This window comes from Hippocampus bargibanti, linkage group LG16, assembly GCF_051943395.1.
Source record: "Hippocampus bargibanti isolate YZ-2025 linkage group LG16, ASM5194339v1, whole genome shotgun sequence".
Lineage (NCBI taxonomy): Eukaryota > Metazoa > Chordata > Actinopteri > Syngnathiformes > Syngnathidae > Hippocampus > Hippocampus bargibanti.
In genome coordinates this window covers 6,849,796-6,867,864 of record NC_142749.1, presented here as the reverse complement: position 1 = coordinate 6,867,864, position 18,069 = coordinate 6,849,796, and the positions used below count along the sequence as shown (strand labels likewise).

The 18,069-nt window shown below is 39.4% G+C and overlaps 2 protein-coding genes and 1 long non-coding RNA gene across 4 annotated transcripts in view; 2 read left to right on the top strand and 1 right to left on the bottom strand.

Annotated features, from left to right (window-relative positions):
* The window catches only part of LOC148886227 (uncharacterized), a 56,218-nt gene extending 48,042 nt beyond the window's left edge, over positions 1–8,176 (top strand). The window contains exon 6 of the long non-coding RNA XR_016117839.1: positions 7,808–8,176. This is a non-coding gene — a long non-coding RNA (uncharacterized LOC148886227). The remainder of the gene's footprint in view (positions 1–7,807) is intronic.
* Positions 1–12,315, bottom strand: part of specc1 (sperm antigen with calponin homology and coiled-coil domains 1) — a 57,365-nt gene extending 45,050 nt beyond the window's left edge. For both annotated transcript variants that reach the window (XM_089016942.1, XM_089016941.1), the window contains exons 1-3: positions 12,257–12,315; positions 12,023–12,129; positions 37–227 (exon numbers count right to left, since the gene is read on the bottom strand). In XM_089016942.1, the coding sequence (XP_088873068.1) occupies positions 37–227; positions 12,023–12,062 (231 nt within the window). In that variant the 5' untranslated portion in view covers positions 12,063–12,129; positions 12,257–12,315. The remainder of the gene's footprint in view (positions 1–36; positions 228–12,022; positions 12,130–12,256) is intronic.
* Positions 12,316–12,729: 414 nt separating this feature from the next.
* On the top strand, positions 12,730–16,303 carry timm22 (translocase of inner mitochondrial membrane 22 homolog (yeast)). The gene is made up of 4 exons (XM_089016980.1): positions 12,730–12,985; positions 13,336–13,532; positions 15,061–15,133; positions 15,560–16,303. Exons 1-4 carry the CDS (start codon positions 12,730–12,732, stop codon positions 15,634–15,636), a joined length of 603 nt encoding a protein of 200 aa, XP_088873106.1. The 3' UTR covers positions 15,637–16,303.
* The last annotated feature ends 1,766 nt before the right edge of the window (positions 16,304–18,069 follow it).

Genomic DNA, 18,069 nt, shown 5'->3' with positions numbered 1-18,069 from the left:
AACATCGGTCAGTCACAAGTTAGGTTTGGGCTTCACCCTGCTGAGTCGCTGGTCTGAGGCGAGCGTGTTGGACGATCTGGAAGTCCTCATTCCTGTGGAGGTGGCGGTAGAGCATGAAGTAGAAGGAGCTAAAGAAGCCTGCTTTGCTCGTTCCTGGAATCCCGCCTTGGGTAGCCCTAACTTAGTGGCACCCGTTTTCATCATGACTGTGTTCGAGTTGGCTACACCTGAGGGTGGAAAAAAAAGATAATTTGAATATTAATTAGCAAATTAAAGGGTAAAATAAATGTGTTTCTCAATCCTGTAAAATAATTATCCTGAAGCAATGCAAACGGATACCCTAACTTGGCATCTGCAGAAAAAATAACAAAAAGTGTATTCCTCCAAACGGACATCAATCAATGCAACAATGAAATGACAGGACAGTGAATAAATTAAGTATCCACTTAACAAATTACTCCTCCCTTCTTTAGCGTTGGGCCAATTAAAAACATTTGTGTTGTATCACGTGAATCTAAAATTGCTGTAGGCATGAAGCCTTTCCCACGCTGTTCTCATATAGATTGTAAGGGTGGGGCAAAGTTAGCTACATTTGCTAAATATTTGCGGCTTTGAAGCAGATATCATGGGTTAAAAGTCCCCAACATGTCAGGAGGTCATTACTTTTTCAATGTGCAAATGGACACAGTGTCTTTTGCAAACGTGAGCATGACTGACTCCTTGATTGTGCACTTCTTTCTTTTAGTAAGGAGAACAACGTCAACAGGATTTTGGCTCCTGTTTACTGTTACTAATCGCTTTTGAGAAAAATAGTTCCGAGAAGGAAACTACGGGAGCTATTTTAACTAACTTCACTTTTGTGAACAACTCTTTTGTTAGTGTCCATGTTGTGGAAATTATTCTTTCAGTTAGCAACAATGGATAAATACTCAATTTCTTCAAAACTATTTTGGTCAGTTTGCTTTACAGACAAGAAGTTACAAACGTTGGGGTTGAAAGCTATAAAAATGTGGCCTTGGACAAAAATGGCAGTGCCCCGAACAAAAGAATGGCTTCTTCAATCAAATCTGAAGTTTTAGCCTTTGTCCATCGTATGGCAGCTTAGAGCTAAACAACAAAACCCAATTATATAAATTTAGTACGAAATGGTCTTTTCCTGCAAATACTACACATGTAAGACTAAGGACAACATAGACAAGCAGCAATGTATTCCGTTTGGAATCATAGGGAACACAATTGCTTCCTCCTAGCATATGCACAAAACATTAGCAATACGAAGAAAACATTCATGCAAGATTAGCCCGAGGGTTGACCGTTAAGTCAATAATTCCCTGTTTGAAGTTGTTTGAAAACTCTGCCGGCGCCGAACAATAATAAGCTTCACCTGACAGGTGCGCTGCGAGTGACATTTACAGAAGCAGTAATTTAGGAACTCCAGTTAGTTGGCCGCCAGAGTCACTCGATTTTCCTACTCCAACAGGATGTGGTCACAGGCTGTGACACAGAGGTTTGCCTCTAGCGTCTACAAAGGAACATAGTCAGCTGGCCAGAGTAGAAATGGGAAATGGAAGGAAAGTGGGAGTGCACTTAGCAGAGGAGAAGTGTGGTTCAGAGTTGTTTACGGCCATGAGGATGACGGCTGTCATTGCTCGGCGCAGCAGTAACTTGATCGTTCTTGTGAGGAAATATTGCCTTCTGCCATTTAAGGACACCACACATCAGCGTAAATGCTTTTGTATTCATGTGAATGTGACCGTGGATGGTTGTTTGTCTCAGTGTGCCCTGTGATTGGCTGGCAACTAATTCAGGGTGACCTCCACCTACTGCCCAATGATGGCTGGGATAGGGTCCAGCGCCCCCACAACCCTTTTGAGGATAAAAGATCGTTGGATGGATAAACCAGGGGTCACCAACCCTTTCAACCCTCTGCGCTATTTTTTGTATCTTGCTTAATGCAAAGGGCAGCCACTTTGATCCACACTTGTGAAATAACACATTTATTAAAATATTCATGCACTGATCATGTTAAAACTATTTCACAATCGTTATGTTTCAGATAAATGTCACGTTCCGAACGAGACAGAAAGCAGCTGACTCGTCGGAACTAGGGGACTGTTTGGATCCGGCACTGGCGCGGTGACCGCGACCCGTATAAAGACACCGTGTCCATGATTAGGAAATTGACAGCAGGTGGTGGAAGCGGGGAGAAGCGGCCCCGCCCCCAGCTGTCAATCCGCATGTGACAATAAATATGGAAAGCATCTGATGGATATCATCTGACATATTTTAATGTTCACTAATATTCACTGTCTCGTTTTAAAATGTAAAAATATCTTGTACTGTAGATCGATATGCAACATTTGTTTTCATATGAATTGTTCACTATTTCAAATGACTTCGACAATATTCCTAGTTTATCACAATATCCCATCACTGGGAAGCTATTTTTAGAACAGACCTGCAGGCTACTCATGTGGTCCATGGAACCAACATGGTTCCTACGGGCACCATGTTGGTGACTCCTGCCTTAACCCTTTTATCCTCACCTCTGAACAACGCCGGGCTTGGATTATTACATACGTATGTGTATATTTTTTTAGTAAAGTCTTCATTGGAAGACAAACTCGTCATCTTTCCAGGGTACTTGCACCAATAATAACTTCTTCCTCTTCTCTGTACTATTTTCTACTACGTATGTCATTTGACTGGGATATGTGGTAACCATTACACAACGGTTAAGGGAAGGAAAAGTAAGACACGACATTTCCCTTCAGAGTACCTTTATAGTACATTTTCAAAAGAAATGTCAGTTCCTGTACATCACTGAGCTAATTCAGATTGTACCGTTTTCCCACCATGACAAAGTCCCCATCACGTGACTCAAGTCTTCTGTGACCGTATATTTGCACAGTATCAATTGCAGTCCAAATGCAGTTTAACCATTGTGATGTGTCTCCTCTTCAGCATGAGGAATGAGGGTAAACATGTTGGAAACACCTTCTATTTTCGAATATGAAAGATACAAAGTAAATTCCTACAAAGAAAAAGCTATGGTCCGCACGTCATTTTTATACTCTGGATCATTGCATGGAATATTGAATAGCTGCTGGGAGAATCTGAAATATGCCCTTTGTACAACTTTCTGCATCAATATGAAGCCAAAATTGTGTCCCACTTACTTTATGTGGCCTAGTTAAGACCCCAGATGTCTTAGAGACAACCTGGGATGAGCCATGAGCTCAATTTCAGTATCAGATGACGATCGCTGTGAGGTTTTCTTATGGGATCAATATTATTCTAGATATATGGTCTAAATACAATATAAAGCACCGTTGCCAAACTCAAACACGCTACATCATTTTTTTCTGGCCTGCAAAAGCGGATCGAACCTGTCAACTTCCCTGATCCTTTTGAATATTTCTCCAAAAAAATAAAATTATCATAGACGAGATTTTCAAATCAGTTTCTTGTTACCAAAGATCTCTTGAAGGTAATTTAAAAAACAGGTGAAACAACAGTTCTCCTTGACTTCTTTATATATACTTCTTCCATAACGGCCCTCCTAGTGAAACAGTAACTTAAATGTGGCCTGCGACAAAAATGAGATTGACGCCCCTCATATAAGGTACCTGGTACAACACAATGGACCAAGATCATTGTTTCAGCACAAAAATTAACATTTATGGCAACCAATGTGAATAGGCTTGTAAAAAAGTGAATGAAAATATGTTATTAATATGTGCTCTCATAAGCTATATGCTACGCTGCCTCAAAATGAAGCTAAATAGCTGCCTCTGAACTGCAATACGATTATGAGACGAACCAAGCGTAAGCAAGAACACTTCGGTACTTGGGTGTGGACGAAACAATTTTCTGATCTTGAGGCGTGTGGATTGTTTGCAGACAGGATAGGGCGGTGTATTGTAATTGCAAAAGGAAGCTCATACATTCATATACCTAACATGTTGCTCACTGCAGCAGTTAAGGCGAACAGTCAGTTGACTTGTGAACAGGATGTCCACCCCATGACATTTAAGCTTTACTGTCATATATTTTTATCATCCATTCTCATAGATCTGAGCACACGACAGCTTTTTCCCCCTTTTTTAATGAACATAAGATATATTGCGACAGAAGTATGTAAATGCCGGAATACCAGGCGAAACCCCATGTAAACAGTTGCATCGACATAGAAAAATACATTAATTAAAAAAAAACCAGAACGCTCTTGCTTTGAGGTGGACGAAGGGATAGCTGTAAAATCCTGACTCATGTTTAGCCTGTATTGTCACTGTCTTCTCTTCATCCGTGCTTGTCTTCCCGCCTGACCCAGTCGATCGTCGGATAACTTTTACCTGGCTGACATAACTGAACAAACGTGACATAAGCGTCAGACGGCGATGATTTCACAGCCGCTGTTAAATAATAGAAAACGAAAACAACTCCTGCCTTGGTGACTCATCTGAGAATTCCATTTTGTCTCAAATTTGTACAGGTTAGATAGACGTGAGAAACCTAGCAGAAATAGGGCTCTCAAGTCTGCAATGTATGTAAAATAACTTGAAGCTATTGGTCTTTCCAAATTTCCTATATGATCCCTGCCAATAACACGCTCAAATGACAGCGATGAGAATCTATGATAATGACCACAATGATCTACAAAAACTGACCTGACCAGATCATTTTCTGGGAATATTTCTTCCTCTACATACAACAGCTTCCAAACTTAGTAAGAAAGAAAAAGTACATTCTGTGTAACGCCAAACCAAGACACTGCAGTCAACAGTCGATATATATATATATATATATATATATATCATTCCCACTGCAATGTTTCTTAACGTGAAGGTAGGTCACTTTTTTATGCACCTCAATTATGATCTAATTTAGATCCCACATCCGATGGTATGCTAAAGCTGTAGCATGTGGGTAGAATGCAAACGGTGCTTTTGTCGAGCAATGAAACGGGCCTTCGATTGTGGCGATACGCTAAAAACGGTCTGACCACACCCCTACTCCATGAAACGATTTACAACAGGGTTATGTTAACATACCGCATACACTTGGAAAAAACAACTCGGTATCAACTCTGTGCCGACTGCTGCTGCAGATCCAAGTACGATGTTAGCCGATAAACTGTTGGCTACGGGGTGTAAAAATCAAGATTTTTGACTAATACTTTTTTTGATTAATTAGTAATTAGTAATTTTGTCATACCCCTTTGTTCGTAAATTGTAACTCCATTCTCTGCGGGGCTGCAGCTCGACCAGGGTTTTTTTAAGATTTCTCAAATATTGACCCATGAGTCAAGTATTCCAAAGTATATAGGAAGAGGAGTCTTGCCAAAAGTGTGGTTGTCTGGAAAAAACAAATCAAGTGACACTGTTGTTTTTGATTTCTATATATATATAGTACAGTTCTTTTTTGTTGAACCTAAAACGTATGCTGAATAAGACTTGATTAATTGAGATCATCATCATAATCAAAAATTCAGCAGAATTAGGTATGTGCATTTCTTCAATAAAAGAGAATTTGATATGAATATCAATGCAAGAGGGTGATGATTCGATTTGATATGGTGTGGTGGAATTCCAGAAGGTATAATGTAATGAGTTTGTTCTGGTCATTTTAAAGTACAAGTGAACTTGTCAGTGGGCACTGTAAATGTGGCAATTCCTTCAAAGATATGTCTCGCTCTCCCCAATAAAGGATGATTCCGTTTGCATCTATTTATATCACAATTCAGTTTGATTCAATGCACTCCCATTTTATTAATCCTGTTTTTCTGATCAGAACTTTGTTGGGGAGCATATATTTCCATCACATTCAAGCCAATCTTTTCGTGTCTTGCATGTATTTAATCAAGCCGTTTAACCAATGGATGCTATTGCATCACTGATGCCAGAGGCACAGGGGATTGCCAGTAATATTACCAAGAATCCTGAGAAAAAATATATATTCAATCCTGCTTTCTGAGTCCTTTTCACTTTCTCACCCCATAAAATAAAAAGTGTGTGTGTGGTGGGGGGGGGGGTGTCTCACATTCCCCAACATGGGGTGTGAATACCATGCATGCAGAATAGTGGTGATTCAGCTGAGTGGGTAGGTGGCTTTTGAGTACTGCTTTTCCACGGCAATTGCACCTAAAAACCAAATTGTCCACAACTATACACATAACGCTAACACTGTGGTGAAAGAATAAAGACGCTGACACATTTTATGGCAGTTTTGAAGTTTCAGGGAGAAAGAAAATCTCTTGTGTTGTGGCTTAATACTAACTGGTGACAATTATTTACAATTACGGTAGCTGAAAAGTAGTGACCCGACATGAATATTTGGTTCCAACAGCAACAATATATGTTCACATTTACACATTTACAAGTACAACACATTTAAAATACAACACCGCTGTCGTATTTTAAATGCATGAATAGTGCCTGACCCCTTCCACATTTGTACAACAGCAAAGTCTCAGAAGGTGGTCTCCTCCAAGTCATGAGCTCAGCTAAAATGAGAGCAGAAGAATGTCTTATAAACCTGGCGGTGCGAGACACTCTCTACTTTCTTTGTGTTATGTTCCTCTTTAGTGTGGTAACTGGTATGCAACCGGGCGCAAACCCCTTCCGAAATAATCAGCAAGGAAGTTGGAGAATGTATGGAAATGGGAACCTTCCAATAATTTTAGTGCAGCTACAAGTGATTTGAATTGAGGGCTATATTCGCGCTGGCTCAAATCAAGTTGAGGCCTTTCGAACAGGAGTATTTGTGCTCTTTTCCTCTTCCATGTGGGCTCTCTCAGGGTTCTCTAGCTTCCTCCCACAGACCTACATAATTCAGATGGTTGCTTGGCTCTGCATGTGTGCATGGTGACCAACCTTGGTAGCACTGTTTCTCATTCCCAGCGGCCCTTCTGCAGTGTTTGGTGAATTCATAGAGTATCGTACCAATAACCCAGGTTTACTCATTCACTGCCATTCACGAATTTATCCAGGGATTGAGCGCCATTCCCAAATTTGTTCGCGTTTTGTTTTTTCATGCTTTTGTGCCGATAAAGCGCTGGCCATGGCCATTAGTGTAGTCCTAAAACTCAACATTCTGCGGATCCTGGAATTCAAGTGACAATGACAAAAACCCTGGCACTGGAGTGGACACATTTTTGCACATCTGGCAGTGAATGAGTTAAGACTCATCACATCTGCAGTCACACTGATGCAAGCGGGCACTCAAATTGTAATGCAAAGCTCTTGAGGCTGCGTTTCAAGTTTATTTGACCCAGGTTCCTCAGAGGCCGAAACTTCCTGCTCTGATGGTGTCGAACTTGGAGTCTGATAAAGAGCCTCAACCACATTGCAGAAACTTTGGCTGTTTCCCTGTGCACATTTAGAATGAGTGGGCGGATTTCGTAGAAACACTTGCACAGCATCCACAAGCTCTCTGACTTTCCACAATGGAGGGTCGTAATGCATGGGTCAGGCCAAGGAGAGTTCCATTCTAGCTTTTTGGGAGCAGAACACTTCAAAAATGCGCTAACATTTCCATTTGATTATCTTTCAGACAAATATTTCAGATTGTTTTTTCCTCTTACATTACAACTTGCTTTTCCTGTTTACCAAGAATAGACAACAGAATAATACCAAAGCATCTGTCATGATTAAGACATTCATACTGTGTATCTTCTGGAAAGTGTAAGCGTAAAAAACATGATGTGTTAGCTTCACAGCAAATGTGGCCCAGATGCTCCATGACAGAATCAGCATTTCTTGGGCCATTCATGTTAAGTATACTTCATGTTGTTCTTGTTTTGCAGGTGGAGAAGTTATCTCCTAGTCATTCCAAACATCAGGCAGATGGGAAACATACCGATTGACAGTTTGACCTAAAGCTATATTGTAAAATCTTGGGAATAGTCCTTTTTTCCCCTTCAAGATTTTCCAAACGATTGAATACTGTGCTAGAATGCAAGTAGTGATTCGTTCTCCCTTTGGTCCATCTCCTAAATTAAAGCTTTCTCCAATTTAGTCAAATGAATTTCAAAACGGGTAGCATGCAGCCAAATGTGGTTTTTACGCCGTCCTGGCAATTCTGACATCACATTCATTGTCATTCCTTTCATCACTTTGCTGCTGTGAAATGTAAATTTCTCCACTGTGAGACTAATAAAGGCAAATCCAATCCAATCCAATTGCTTGGCCTCAAAATGAGTCAGTGTCCCTACTGATATTTCAGATGGAATTATTCATGTTGTGATATCACTAAAGTACTGTATCAACATTCACAGAGGCACTGTTGTTCGGAAAGTGACTACGATCCATTTCTATATTTGCTTTTGCTCAAGGGCAGGGCCTTACCAAGTCAGTGTATATGATTTAAGACATCATACTCCTACCACATTTCATAATAGCCAGCCGTCCACCCTCTGTACCACTTCACAAGGTCACGTCATCGCTGCATGTGGATGAAGGACTCCAGCGCCACAACGGCTAGTTCTCTACTCAGTCTTTTCCTGTTGCTGTTAAAAAAATTCCCATCGAGGAGTTGGATACATTCACTAACAAGAAATCTTGAATTCCTTGAGGATCAGATGTTTATATTAAATTCCTGGCACGGCGAATAGTTTTGCAAACCACTCGGCATTGTATTATGCCACATAATAGCATGAGCAACTTAACATGGGTGCTTCCGAGATAGCCAGTATGCTATAAATAGGAAGCAAATGACAGGAACTGCCTGGGTAATTATTCAAACAGAGGATGAGAGTAACCAAAAGGAAAAAAATAAGACAGAGGCTCACTTTTTCAGTTTCCACAAGGACGCACAGTCTAGTGCAATATGTTTCAACATGCTATCATCAAACGAAGACAAATGTGGCCGATTGTACAAGTAAAATGAAAAAAAAAATAATCACCTCAAACACTGACAAAAGTACCGTAGTTTCACGAATGACGCAATACGGTCCCACCATGTTAATATGGGCTTCCCTTCAACTGTGTTTTGTCCCAAAAAGCAGACGTCCAACTATTTGCACTTCTGGTGTGGTTCACCAAAAAGGCGGGGCAAAAGGCTTGATTTAGCTCTCAACAATATTTACATTGACCACACTTGGTGCATATAGCCTTTTTTTTCCTCTGACATTTTTAAAAGTAGCAAGAGATAATTGAAAGTTCATCATAGGTTTCCCTGTTGGGTTCCTCAAAATAAGCCTATAAGATCCATTTCATTCCTAGCCTCCTCGCCAAATACAACATTATAATATAAACTCACTCAAAATGATTGAACGGGTTCCAAAGTCTCTTCATATTAAAACAATGTATCGTAAATGATGAGATGATTCATCCGATTTTTTCCGTGGACTTTTTTTAGGTGTATTTTGGTATTTTGTACTGTTCAATAAACCTCTAAAAATGGGTACTCTTCAAGAAAATGCACATTGTGTACAGTATTTTATTTTATTGAAACAATATCACTCATCTTGCCTCTGAAAGGATAGGATTAAATCGTCCAAAGTCATGTCTGCCTACTCCATGTTTTATCATCACGTTCACAGATTTGGCGATTCTTTTGATACCATAATTACATTGTTCAATTGCACAGAAACTGTCAGAACGCGGCACTCATTACTGTACTCCATTTATGTCAGTATGTCATAAACATCCACACTATCCATAACAAGTCAACCGGGTAATAGCAATAGAAACATATTAAGACAGAAAAATGCAGCTTTTCACCCTGTCACAGCATGAAAGTTTAAATTGCCCCAGATGCACCTCTGCGGTCATGCCAAATGAGTTGCTGAGTGAAAGAAAATTTGCCTTTAAAAACATGAACGGAAAGCTTTCACTGACAAAGCACATAAAACCCAGCACTGCCTTAATTTAGAAGTTTCGGTTGTAAAAGAAAAAAAAAAAACAATTGGATCGCCACATTATCAAGAAAACACCAATAATTTAAACAATAGTAGTTTGCATCTAGAGCAGAGATAGGCAAATGGTATGTGTGTATGTATACACACAGTATATAAAAATATACGTTTTATATATATATATATATATATATATATATATATATATATATATATATATATATATATATATATATGAAAAAAACGATCTATATACAGTGATACCTCAGCTTACGAACTTAATTGATTCACAAAAAGTGTGTGTAAGGCAAAAAGTTCGTCTGCCAAACATATATTTCCCTTTAAGAAACCACTAAAAATGAGAATAATCAATTCCCAGCTCCCCATAAAACATAATTTTCTACTAAATAAGCCTTAAATCTACACAAAATATACCTTATTTTATGTATGATAAATGTGCTATTGTATTGTAATTAAAGAAATAAACTGTACTGTAGAATAAATTTGTTTTATTTATCTTTGTGATATTTGTTGATGTAGTTGCCTCTTGATATCCGAGTGAAGTTGTCGTGCTTTCTCGGCAATAATACCTTCACTCACACTGTCCCCTGCTATCTGCTTTTCGTTAATCCAAATCAACAGAAGTTTTTCAACCTCTTCTATTGCGTGAGACCGTTGCTTAGACAACACAGAAACACCCTTAGCCACACGTAGCAATGGTCACCTTAGGATACTGGTACTGGGACGCTAAATCACACAAACGCACACCTTGTTCGTGTTTTGCGATAATCTCTTTCTTCTGCTCGACCGTAATTTTCTTTAATGTCTTCTTAGGTGTAACACTAGCCTGTGTTGGGGTCTTTTTCGGTCCCATAATAATAATAATAATAATAATAATAATAATAATAATAATAATAATAATAATAATAATAATATAATAATAATAAATACATTTCAAATGTACTACACACGATAAAAAAAAACATGTCTGCACTTAAACAGAGGGGGTGTGGAAAACTAGTCTGCCAGCCACCGTGTCACTGTTCAACCGTATGGTGTGGTGTTCATTCGCCGAAAACTAGTCCACCAGTCACGTGGCGCAGTGTGGTTTGGTTCGTCCGCCGATAACTAGTTCGTATGTCAAGATTATATTCACGTGAATTTAATGTTCGTAAGGCAAAAAGTTTATAAACTAAAGCGTTCGTAAACTGAGGTGTCACTCTATATAGTTTTTTAAGACAACCCCCCAAAATTCAAAGAGCGCTGATAAACATTAAATATGTGTTTTACACAAAAACAACTGTGGGTAAATGGGAAACACATCCTGGAAAAAATAAAAGTGGGCAAAAATATTTTTCAAAAAAAAAAATCAACCCCACTCCGTCAAAAAAGTGCTACTTTGCGGCTGCCGGACTGCAAATCGGCGACTGTGGTTTTAGGTTGCATGTCATCATTCACCGCTAGATGGATAATATGGCTTAGTTGCACGATCACCGTGTCTCATTACTGCTTGATACATGATTTGGCCAAATCATTTATTTTATTTTATTTTATTTTAGGGTTATAAGGCACATTTGTAATGTTAATCAGGACAGTCATTAAAATTTTGATTGACTTGATTTTTTAACTTTGCTGTTCAATAGTAATGTGCAATCCTTGAATAGTAGTTTAATGCGAGAAGCCTTCGTATTGAGAAAAATAATAATCTGGGGGGGGGGGGTCACCGTATTTAGTTATTTTGTATTTTGTTGTTTGTTACAACTCGTTTGTGAATGGGTAAGGATAGTGGATCTTTTCTGCACACGTGTGTATTAGCTAAAAAAGTCATTTATTAAAAGCACATATCTTGCATATTTGCACTTTTTATGTCCATATCTAAAACAGTAAGTTTGTTGTTTCTTTTTATTTGAATGATGTATCTTCCAGCAGGGAGAGTTGCAAAATCATGCAGGAGGACCTTCAAGACCTGAATGATCTAAATGATCTAAATATGTCCCCAAGCCCAGTAAAGATTGTGAACCAAGTGAATTAGAGTAGTATCAATAAAGTCGAATATATCCCAAAAGGTCAATATACTGTAACGATTCCGTTCTAGCAGTCATTTGGTTGCGCATTGGCACAGATGGACATAAACAGCGTTTCCCGTCATGAGCGTCTGCTTACCATATACCATTGGAATATTATATTTCCATCCATCGAACATGCACGTCTCCAGTTACGAGCCATCTGTCATTCGAGTTAATTAGCGTCCCTCCAGCTTTCCCGTTCTCAGTTGCCGCATCAGACACGGAAAGCAAAGTTAAAACAAATTGACTCGAGAAAAGGAGCAGAATATCGTGTACTTCAAGGACTGAATGAAAGACACAATATTTTACGGGGTTATCTGCTCTTCTCACCCGCTCGGTAGTGCTGAGGTGCTGCTGTTGTCCCGGCAGGATGCAGCCGACGCGACTGCCTGGACTCACTAAGTAGCAGCTGGCCGCTGGATAGGTGGAGAGCGTGGCGCAGTACAGGAGAGACTTGTGGGAAATGTAGTGTAATCGGTGCTCTACTGCGTCGTGTCCACATTTAAAACCCACCTGTTATTTAAAATATATTTCAGATAATGTAAAATAGCTAATTAACAGAACGCAGATAATCCTGACCGCCGTGTCTTATTGAAAGCGTTATTATCAAACCTGTGTGCAAATAATTACTCCACTTGTGACGCGAAAATTAGCTTTAATTGTTTAAATTATGATTATGTCAACCGTGTTTAGTAATTTAAAAATCAAATGAACAAGCCTCCAAAATAATTCCTAATGGAACGAATCTGCCGCTCTTCCTTCAAAACTACATTTACCTAATACTGTACTGTGTCATTGACCAACATGGCGGCCTCCACGATAGCTGCTGAACCTTACGCCTCTGATTCTAAAGGTTCTCCAGCTGATCCGAGCATGGAAAGCCCAGCGATTCAGTACAGTATGGTCCTGGATTATCTTATTGGGGACAAAAGGACCGTGAAAGACTTGAATCCCGGTGTCATGGGAGGACTCCCAGTGCCTCCGAAAAGCGAGGAGCAGAAGCGAATAGAGAGGGCAATGGAGAGTTGCGCTTTCAAGTCCGTGTTGGCCTGCGTCGGAGGTACAGTAAATATTACGTTTTTTCAAGTGATCGTGCCAAAAACTAAACAACTTTGTGCAAACCACCAGAAATGTTCTTCTATCATTGCTTCCACGAGCTACTGTCTGATTCGAAGTAAAACAATGTCTGTGCTCATTTATGTGCAATGGAAATCGAAACGGGGATGCACTTTGAGCAATACAACACAGAAAAAATCAATTAATTCACCAACCCAAGCTAGAATAAATGAATTTCAGAGGTCTTTATAGATAATTTGTACGTATGTTATAAACGGCTCGGTGTTTTGATCATTATAATTAAACGTAACATTCACAATATCAAGTCGCTGTTTACATCTTTGTTTTGCACAGGTTTTGTCCTCGGAGGAGCCTTTGGTGTTTTTACTGCAGGCATTGACACAAACGTTGGTTTTGATCCCAAGGACCCTCTGAGGACCCCCACAGCACGTGAAGTCCTCAAAGACATGGGCCAGAGGGGCATGTCCTACGCGAAGAACTTTGCCATCGTGGGTGCCATGTTCTCCTGTACAGAGTGCATCATAGAATCGGTATGTTAACGCGACAAGTGTTTATTTTGTGCACAAAATGCAGGATAGAGTAGAACACCACTTCCTAAATATGTGTGGAACACAGCACTTTGACATTGGATTGGATTTACCGTTATTAGTGTTGCAGTGGAGATATTTATATTTCACAGCAGCAAAGTTGTATAAGGAAGAGGAAAGTAAAGAAAAAAGTAGAAAAAAAAACATTGATTAATATAAGTTACACACTAATAACCTCATTGTCAATAGATGAGAAGGTTTCTTCAGCCGTCATCTGTACAAAAGTGAAGGTTTCGGACGTTTCGCCTCCTATCCAAGAGGCTTCGTCAGCGAACTAAAGTCTGACTGGTCGTATCGGCCCCATTTATATATCCCTAATGTCCAGACATGGTGGCGCCGGACACAGCTATGATAGGTCCCTACTCTCAGGTTGGGAGGGGCGGGGGACCCCTCCCTGTGGCCCCACTGATTGTTCCTACATTCCTGACTAACGATTGGCCTATTACCCCCACTGCCCCCGGTATCACCTCATCAGCATAACGACCCTCATCAGCATTGCGAAAGTTGCCTAACCTGTTTTGCCTGAGCAGGCTATTGTATGAACGATAAATGGGGCCGATACGACCAGTCAGACTTTAGTTCGCTGACGAAGCCTCTTGGATAGGAGGCGAAACGTCCGAAACCTTCACTTTTGTACAGATGACGGCTGAAGAAACCTTCTCATCGATGGACCACTCCTGTACGACTGAGAGCTTACACAGACTCATTGTCAATAATATGTTGTGTTAGTCATTTTGTTATTTTTAAATCTTTGGACCCTGAAAATGCAATTCCACCCATACTATTAGATTTAATTTTTAGATAAAATTACATTAAGTTCACCCCCGCAACCCGAATGAGGATAAAGCGGTCTGAAAAATGGATGGATAACTTTATAGAAAATATTTTTCATAAACTTGGAATGATTTGACACCACCAATAAATGATGGTACAGTGGAAGTCATAAAGCATAGAAGATTTATAGTAATACATTAGCTTTCGTCACTATTTAATTTTTTTTACCTGTCCACTGTAACCAAAGTCACGTTTTTTTGTCCTCTCCGCATAATTTTGTTTAGGACAAACAGAAAGTCCCTAAATAAAAGCTAAATATAAAGAATAAAGGAGTTGTGGGTCAAATTCTCATGTGATGTGCATACATGGCACAATATGTAACATGAAAATAAATGTATTTTAAATGTGACATATAAAGACATGGAATTGCTGAAAAATAATGCCATAATGTAACTCCACAATGTCGTTCTTAAGAAGTCTTTGCACACATTTTCAGGATTTCTCTCATTTATAATGCAAAGAAACTCACATGGTCTTTAAAGGCTGCGGTGTTCATTTACTCAAACATTCATATACGATGAAATAATGAATGAATAAATAATATATAGCCTTTGTCTTCCATGTTTTGTCAGATACATTTTAATTTGTCTCATAACACATTGAGACACTGTTTACTTTTATCCAATTTTATTTACAGCACAGAGGCAAATCTGATTGGAAGAATGCCGTTTATAGTGGCTGTATAACTGGAGGAGCAATCGGGTTTCGTGGTATGTAATGCCATGTAGATCACATACTGCACAGGTGTCAAAGTCAAGGCCCGGGGGTCAAATCCGGCCCACCACATCATTTTTTTTCGGCACGCGAAAGCAAATCAAACTTGTGAAATTCCATGATGCTTGCTAAAATCCTAAACAAAATTTCATATTTTTGGATGTAAACCACAATAACAGTTATTATTCTTGACTTCAGATTTGAAAACTAGTTATTCGTTAATTTGTTGTGCCCTCAATATGTAGTGTGTGGAGGGGATTAAACATTCTAATGGCTTCCCCATATTCATAACGGCCCTCGAGAGGAAAGCATAACTACAATGTGGCCCGTGGCTAAAAAAATGACTTTGACCCCCTCTGATATATACTGTATGTAATATATATATATATTTTTTTGTAATCATGTTTTTTCCACACTTGTAGCGGGTCTGAAAGCCGGTGTCCTAGGATGTGGAGGCTTTGCCGCTTTTTCTGCAGCCATTGAGTATTATCTGCGGTGATGCTCGAAAGTGACTTTCTGGACAAAGAATTAGTCCCTCCAGACATGGCTGTGCAGAACAACTCTAAGGGACCATGACATAATGGTCTGCAAAGGGCAGCGCGATGCAGCAGCCCACTACAATTCATTATTGGTTGGGTTTCTGTGATTGCTGGAAGTGGACAGAAAAAGATACCTATTAATGACTTGTTTTCTGATTGTTGGAAGATCAGCGTGTCCATTTCTATCAATATGTTAAGAATGATGAGTTGGGGAGAAACCCTGGCCACCTTCATTCCATTCTTCTTTTCAGTGAGCAATGTTGATAAGAGTGTTTACGTGAAAACAATGTACAGTAAAGTCTCGTTATATCGATATCGGCTATATCGATAGTCCCGGTTATATCGAACACTATTTCTATGCACGCACGGAGAAAATTACATGCAAACAGGGTCGGATATATCGATAGTCCAGGTTATATCGATATTTTTCGGACTCCCTTGGATATCGATATAACGAGACTTTACTGTAGTCATTTGAGAAGGTTTATATTTAAATTTACCAGAACCTGTGACCACAAACACAGCTCATTGAGGTGGATATATTTGCTTTTCAGATTTTAAGGTTTGTCATGCATTGTGACGTGTTATAAATATTACATTTCCTTAAAGTCGTGATGAAATTCGTTACATGAAGACCTCTGATTTGCAGCAGATGCAGAATGGCATAATTTTGAATCACAAAATCCGAAATTGCCCAACAGTAGTGAGGTTGGCCAAATATTTCGGGGGGGAGGCAAAACTGATAGTATTTACAATCTACGTTGAAAGTAACAAAAAAACGAGACTCTGCAGGAGGTGCAGTCAACACTTTACCCGAGAATTTCTTGTGTACACTATTAACGTTGTGGAAGAAATCCAATGAAAACTCCATGTGTGTGCTTGCCTCCACCTATTATCAGTACTTTTTGACTCTGCTTCCCTCATGTGGCCGTTTTGGGAAATGAGGTCACAACCTTTATGTCAGTTTTTAATGTTAACTGCAGTTAAGGCAGCTTCCATAGGCTAAATTCATGTCAAGTGAGCCGCCACTCATCGTGTACATTATGGTAAACTGCCGCAGACAAGCGGCGTTGGGCAACTCCAAAGTCAAATCCGAGTCAATTAACGCCTGAACGTCAATTATTTGGATTAAAATAAATATGTAAAATAAGTACTTTCTTGCCTTTTTTTTCATTAATTATAAAATAAATCTTAGTTATCCTGCAACCACACCAGGTTGCCAATACGTGAAGGCACCGGTGTCCACATTACTGGCGTTGATCTAACGTTCCATTTCAAATTAGAATGCCTCTCAAATATGAAAGTTTGACCTCATTTCACGTGATTATTTGAAAAAGAATAGCTGGTTTCCCTCAACCAAATGCGGTCTGGGGGGCATTAAAGCATTACAGCTAACTAACCAGACCACCGTTGTACGGAATTCAACAAGGCCTCTGAAGTGACAACATGACCTGAGGTATGACCCTTTGACCTGCATGCCAAGTTTTTCAGCAATTTTTAAAACTATAAAAAAGGAAATAATCCTCCTTATCCCTCAACCAGACGAACACTCGGAGACACTACTAGCATGTTTTACTACTGCGGTCAAGCCAGCCTCCACTCGCAAAATCAAAGTAAAGTGAGCCGCCACTTCGATTGACCACACTGTGCATTACGGTAGTCTGCGGCGATCACCACCTTCAAAATAAAAGCTTAACGAGTCCATGCCCGGCAGTGGTTTGGATGTAAATTAAAAAAAATGGAAAACAAGCGTATTCTTGGCTGTCGGGTAAGGATCACATTAACTTAAGAAGAATAACTCTCAAAAAGGTGCCAAAGCGCGTTCTCAAGCGGAGACAGAAAATAATAATAATGATGATGATGATAAAAGTAAAATAAACACCATCATAGTTGAGTGCATGCTGACGTTATTTTTCATTAATGTTTTAAAAAGTCCTAAAGGGGAAAATATTCGATATCTCTGGACTAAATCAACACCAGGGTAAACTATAGCACACCAGCTATCACAACAGACCACTCTGATACAGATCTGATGTTTTATTTTGAATAACATTACCTTTATTATTATTTATTATTATTATTATTATTATTATTATTATTATTATTATTATTATTATTATTACAACTACGACTACTTTTTCAATCGCCATTTGAGAACGCATCTTGGCACCTTTCTGAGTGTTCTTATTCTTTCCTAGGTTAACGTTATCCTAGACAACAGCCTAGACACCGCTTGTTTTACATATATTCTGTTTATTTAATCCAAACCACTGTTGGGCATGAATTCGTTGCGATACTTTTATTTTGAAGGTGACCAACGCCGCTCGCTCGTCGCTCGCTCGCTGCAGACTATCGTAATGCACAGTGTTGTCAAGCGAAGTGGCGGCTCACTT

Coding starts and splice junctions, on each gene's coding strand:
- timm22 (XM_089016980.1), top strand. CDS start 12,730: ATGGCGGCCTCCACGATAGCTGCTGAACCTTACGCCTCTGATTCTAAA. Junction 13,533..15,060: donor CAGAGTGCATCATAGAATCG/GTATGTTAACGC, acceptor TTTTATTTACAG/CACAGAGGCAAATCTGATTG. Junction 15,134..15,559: donor AGGAGCAATCGGGTTTCGTG/GTATGTAATGCC, acceptor CCACACTTGTAG/CGGGTCTGAAAGCCGGTGTC.